The sequence below is a fragment of the Macaca mulatta genome, chromosome 2 (assembly GCF_049350105.2).
Source record: "Macaca mulatta isolate MMU2019108-1 chromosome 2, T2T-MMU8v2.0, whole genome shotgun sequence".
Taxonomy (NCBI): domain Eukaryota; kingdom Metazoa; phylum Chordata; class Mammalia; order Primates; family Cercopithecidae; genus Macaca; species Macaca mulatta.
In genome coordinates, this window is record NC_133407.1 from 110,097,999 (window position 1) to 110,103,998 (window position 6,000).

General features: G+C 48.8%; 1 protein-coding gene across 1 annotated transcript; it reads right to left on the reverse strand.

Annotated features, from left to right (window-relative positions):
* Window positions 1-2,323: 2,323 nt before the first annotated feature.
* Window positions 2,324-5,151, reverse strand: LOC144329376 (putative serine protease 45). The gene is made up of 4 exons (XM_015131126.3): window positions 4,894-5,151; window positions 4,102-4,376; window positions 3,146-3,309; window positions 2,324-2,816 (listed from the first exon to the last, which is right to left on the reverse strand). The coding sequence occupies exons 1-4, from the start codon at window positions 5,004-5,006 to the stop codon at window positions 2,583-2,585; spliced, it is 786 nt and encodes a 261-aa protein (XP_014986612.3). The 5' UTR covers window positions 5,007-5,151; the 3' UTR covers window positions 2,324-2,582.
* Window positions 5,152-6,000: the final 849 nt, after the last annotated feature.

Consider the following 6,000-nt stretch of genomic DNA (forward strand, 5'->3'; position numbering starts at 1 on the left):
TACATGGGACAAAGGGCATGTTTTCTATTGGTAGGGTGTAACCCACTAAGATAATACAGCAGGCATGAACCCTATATTCCTCACAACACAGCTTTGAAACATAGAAAGGAAGAATTGTGCAAGAAGAAATAGACAAATTCTTAATTTTTGCAGTAAACTTCTTAGAAATCAACAAATTATGTAGCCCTAAAATATGTCAGGTGTTGAGATAATTTGAATAACACAATCAACAAGCCTGATCCAATCAGTTATGCCTCAAACTTTGTTCTAAAACACACACTTTTAACTTTTATTTTAGGTTCGGGAGTACATTTGCAGGTTTGTTACTTAGGTAAACTTGTGTCACGGGGGTTTGTTGTACAGATTATTTCATCACCCAGATACTATGCCTCGGATCCAACAGTTATTTTTTCTGCTCCTCTCCCTCCTCTCTTAGATCACTAAAACCAAGGAGACCCCAGGAACAATGCTGCTGTTGTTCCCCTCTATGTGTTCATGTGTTCTCATCATTTAGCTCCCACTTATAAGTGAGAACATACGGTATTTGGTTTTCTGTTCCTGCATTAGTTTGCTAAGGATAATGGCCTCCAGCTCCATCCATTTTCCCGCAAAAGACATATCTCATTCTTTTTTATGGCTGCATAGTATTCCATGGTGTTTGTGTAACACATTTTCTTTATCCAGCATCATTGATGGGCCTTTAGGTTGATTCCATGTCTTGGCTCTTATGAATAGTGCTGCAATGAACATTCCTGAAAACATACACTTTCATTTCAGATGCACAAGTAATACTCACTAAGACTAATCAAATACTAAGCCACAAGTAAAACCTCAAAAAATTCAAAAATGCAGAAATAATTAAATTCATATTCAGTCATGCATCACTTAATGACAGGGATGCAGTGTGAGAAATGTATTGTTAGGCAATTTCATCACCATGCAAACATAAGACTGTGCTTACACACGCCTAGATGGTACATATATATTTTTATGTATATGTATTTTTTCATCAGGAAAACCAAATGTCCCAGCACCATTACTGAATATCAGTCATTTCCCTTACTTGTCTGCAATGCCACTATCAAGTACCATATATCAGTTTTCTATATATGCTCCATTATAATCTTATGGAACCACTCTTGTATATGTGGTCTGTAATCGACTGAAATGTCATTATGTGGCATATGACTGTAGTGATATAGAGAAAAAGAAACTCTCATTCCTCCCCAGAACTAACCACCAGGAAATTAAATAACACCCTTCTACATAACTCTTGGGCTAAATAAGAAATATACTGTGAAATTATAAGCAATACAGAAATGAATGACAATGAGGCCAGTACGTATCAAATCCTGTGAAATATGGCTAAAGTGGGACTCAGAGGAAAATTTATGGAATTAACTGAAAATACTAGAACACAAGGAAGTCTAAAATAATGAACTAAGCACACTACTCAAGAGGTTACAAAAAGAGCAATAAAATAACCACATGGAGGCATCCACTTCTCATTTTGGTACATTTTCTTCTACTTTTTTTCTTTAAAAAAAAAAGATTATGAGCAATATTTTTTAAGAAAAAAATGTAGAAGAAAATATACCAAAATGAGAAGCAGATGTCTCTGCGTGGTGGGACTCCAGGGGAAGTCTCCTTTCTTTTTTTTTTTTTTTTTTTTTTTTTTGAGACGGAGTCTGGCTCTGTCACCCAGGCTGGAGTGCAGTGGCTGCGATCTCGGCTCACTGCAAGCTCCGCCTCCCGGGTTTACGCCATTCTCCTGTCTCAGCCTCCCGAGTAGCTGGGACTACAGGCGCCCGCCACCTCGCCCGGCTAGTTTTTTGTATTTTTTAGTAGAGACGGGGTTTCACCGTGTTAGCCAGGATGGTCTCGATCTCCTGACCTCGTGATCCGCCCGTCTCGGCCTCCCAAAGTGCTGGGATTACAGGCTTGAGCCACCGCGCCCGGCCGAAGTCTCCTTTCTTTAGGTTCAACTGCGTTTTCTAATTTTCTACAATAAACATGCACTACTTTTATAATCTGTTTAAAAACAGAAAGCAAGCTGCTTTTGGAGTACTATCGTGAGTCACTCCTGCTGCAGCCTAAAAGCCTGCCTGTTTCAGCTGTTCCCTCAACAGCACGCCTACTTTACAGACAAGGAAACTGAGGTCACAGGCCCAGACCTTTTTCTTAAGCCCCAGCACTAATGATACAGCAAAAACCAGCAGTCCGCACTCCAGAGAGGCTCCTGGCAGACTTAATTCCAGGAAGCTCTGCCATCCCACCCACAGCCAACCTCCAGGACTACCCCAGAAAAGAGAAAAGAGTCAGCTCAAGTTTACACATGTTTAATCCCTGCTCTCCTGGTCCCAGATTCCAGAATCCTTCCAGGCTGCACTTCCCTTCTCCTGCTCACCCAAGGCCTAGTCATCCAGCACACTTCTCACCAGGATGCCAAAGCCAGACCCATTCTCCCAGGAGTTACTCTTCCCCACCCTGGCTCTTGTTGAAGATGGACACATGACCGTGGTCAAACCTCCATCTGGCCCCATTCAGCAAAGGCAAGGCAGGAGGAGGAGGGGGTAGGGAGGTCAGGAGCCCATCTGGGGCTGCAGCAGCCAGCACAGGAACAGGAGGCAGGCAGAGGCGCAGGGACCTGAGAAGGCTTCATTGCTCATTTGCTTCTTGATCCATTTGGTGTATTTGGTGACGCGGGTGTACACGCCTGGATTCTGTGCCTTGGCACAGGCCTTTTCCCAGGACAACACCCCAGCCAGAATCCATCTGCCCTCAACTTCACAAGCCAATGGCCCTCCAGAATCCCCCTAGGCAAAAAGAGAGGAGTGGTGGAGGCTGTGGGTCCAGCTGGGGCTGCGGGGCCCTGGGGACCCATGCCCACCCTCTGAGCTCTGCTGGGAGGCTTTTCACTCCCCCAGGGCCTCACTACTTGGGGGCCTCTTTCGGCTCCTCAGCTGGGACCCATACCCCAGAACCGGGGCAAAAGTCAGCATCACAGGGGAAGGAAGACAGGAGCAGAGCACCACCAGGTGATGGTGGCGGAGGGAGGCCGGGCCAACCCCGCCCCAGGGAACTGCCTCCACCCGGGAGTGATTCCCAACAGAAGTGGAGCTACCAGAACCTCTCAGAAACTCACATAGCACAAGTTTTCTCCATAATTGGTGGCACAGATCATGTCCCCCAGGACAAGGGGGACAACTGGGGGAAAGAAGGACTTCTTGTGGTAATGCTGGTCACACCTCTTGTTGTCCATGATAAACACCTCAGCCTCCTGCAGCTCTGGGGTCAGCGTGGAGTTGGCTGTGGAGCCCAGCAGGGTGAGCAGTGACCTCTCACTCCACCCAACCCTGACCTCTGTCCAGGGTCCTGTCCCCTTCACTCTGGAGACTCAGCCCAGCCATCCCCTGTCATACCTCCAAGCCCTCCCCTCCTTTACCGGCCCCTCCCCCTGCAGTGCAGGCCTTGTCTGAGAAGTCCCCGCCCTCAAAGGCTGAGTCCAGATCCCCTTCTTGGGAAACTTCTGCTTCTGAACCAAGCCAGCCATAACTCAAGTCTCATTGCAGCTGCTTCCAGTCTGGTGCCCAGCCCCACGCGGCTTCCCTGCAGACTGTCAGCTCTGCCGGCATGGCCGCTCTCTCCACCTTCGTTAACACTCGCTCCTCCTCCAGGGCCTCAAGGCAGTCCCTCTGCCCAGAGCTCATTCCGGATCCCTCCCAGCTGGATCTCAAGACCACCAGACAAGAACTTTGCCTTGTTTTCCTCAGCCTGTGCCCACACCCACACCCAAACATGACTTCCCTCCAGGCAGGGCATGCATTTCTAATCCCAAGGGCTGGGTGCTGACACTCAAAGTGTGTCAAGTGAATGAATGAGTGAATGCCCAGTTCTGAGCTTCTGTAAGACACAGATGGTCATGCCCAGCCCAGGCACTACCAGGCCTGAATGAGGTGTCCACATAAACAGTGACAATGGTCACCACGTGAGGAGTGGTCCTAACACATTCAGAGAACCAGGCCCAGCAGGAAAGGCCCCAGAAGGAAAGGAGCGTGCTCTCGGTGGTACCGCACCCACCTCCCATCCCATCCTGCTCACCTGAAAAGCGCTGCTTAACCTGGCTCCAGCCAGTCACCCAACACTGTGTCCCAACCTTCAGGTTGAAGTTGGGTTCCGGGAGGCAGATGGGCTGCACATACTCACTGAAGGTGACAGGTGCTTGAAGGTGGACAAGGGCAACGTCACCCATGATGAAGGTCCGGCCCCAGTACTTGGGGTGCATAATGATGTCCCTCACAGGGACCTGGAGGGCACTGCTGAAGTTCATGGGCTGCAGCTTGGAGGTGCCAAGCACCACTGAGTACTCTTTGGTGCTGTGGGAGACAGAGAGCCCCACCTGGTAGGTATCAGACTCCCAAGCAGGAACACACTCCTACCCTACTCCAGTGGGGACGCAGCCCTACCCCCTTAGCAGGAGTCCTGCCTCCACCCCATCTGCCTAATCTAGCCTGAGGGCACTGAAGTTCGGAGAGCTGCCTGCCTCCTCATTCATCATTCAAACTGATTCAAGGTGGCCTGGTCTGTGTGCTGTGCGTGCAGGTGTGGAAGTGTTGGTGTACACATATGCTTTCATGTGTGATGGGGTAGGGGGCATGTTCTGGGTTTTCCTGTTGCTCAGTTGAGGGTGTAATCTTCGTTGCTTGGGGCTCCTGCCCTAGCTCAGTCCCTGGTCCCCAGGAGACCCCGAGCACAATTCTCACCTATCCCAGATGCCCTTCCCACTTCCTCCCTCCCTCCCTCCCACACTGTTTCACTCAGGAAATGAGGAAGCTGGACTGAGCCCATGGTAGCTCGGGGTCTCCAAGCCCTGGACACATGGGCCACACTCACCCTTGGATGCAGTGGGCCGCAGTCACCACCCAGCTGGGGTCAATGAGGGCCCCTCCACATACGTGCTCATTTTCCATCCGGAGGCTCACCTCCCAGGGCCAATGGCGGGTCATTTCCAAATCCTCCGACCACCAGGGCTCACCACAAACTTCAGGAAGTGTGCCGGGGAGACACACAGCAACCACATAGAGAAGAATGAGAAAGACTGAGACCTAGATGCCCTACAGGGCCAATGTGCACAAAGCTGTAAAGTCAGGGGCTCTTCCCATTTCAGCGATGGGGAGAGTGAGGGTGAGAAAAGGGCAGTGGCCTCTGCCCAAGAGCTTGATGGAAAGTGACAATGACAGAGGTAAAAAGCATCAAGGCAGACACATGGAGAGAGAGAGATTCTGAGTCACAGGGAGTCTTCAGCCCAGGACCTCAAAACAAAGGCAAGCAGAGAAGGAGCCCCAAGGCAAGAAATGCGTTTTCTTGCATCTGGGGAAGTTCCTCCCACTTCTGAAAAGCTATAATGCTTGCCGCATTTCTTAGATGCAGAAGGCCTCTGTCCCCCACACTGCTCACAGTCAAGAAAAGCTCCTGACTTCCGTGTCAGAAGTTCTCACATTGAACATTCAAAGTGCCAGCAGAGAGACCCCAGAGGCCCCTCACTCACAGGCCACACGCTCAGTTCGCACACAGTTCTATCAGTCAAGTTATACGGTTGTATGAATGTATGAAGAAACGCAGATGCAAGCATTCTAAATAAAATAGTAGCTAACATTGTATTTTTTAAAAATCAATGCACCATGATGATTAAGGATTGGCCCAGGTGTGCAGGGCTGGTTCCACATTAGAAGAATTCTCAGTGGATTCTCCACATAAAAGGCTCTAACAATCTGAAGACAGAAAGACCGTGTGCTTTCCTCCATGGACACAGAAAAAGGCATTTGAAAAATTTAACACATATTTATGACTTACAAAAAAAACCCTCTTATTAAACTAGAAACAGACAGAAAATCCTTCACTTTACAAAAGTTAGATATACCCCAAACTTACAACAAACATCATACAACACTAAAGAACAGGCAGAAAAGACCCTATCCCACCAGAGACCAGGAATAAGGA

Coding starts and splice junctions, on each gene's coding strand:
- LOC144329376 (XM_015131126.3), bottom strand. CDS start 5,006: ATGACCCGCCATTGGCCCTGGGAGGTGAGCCTCCGGATGGAAAATGAG. Junction 3,310..4,101: donor GGTTAAGCAGCGCTTTTCAG/GTGAGCAGGATG, acceptor TGGGCTCCACAG/CCAACTCCACGCTGACCCCA. Junction 2,817..3,145: donor ATGGAGAAAACTTGTGCTAT/GTGAGTTTCTGA, acceptor CTTTTTGCCTAG/GGGGATTCTGGAGGGCCATT.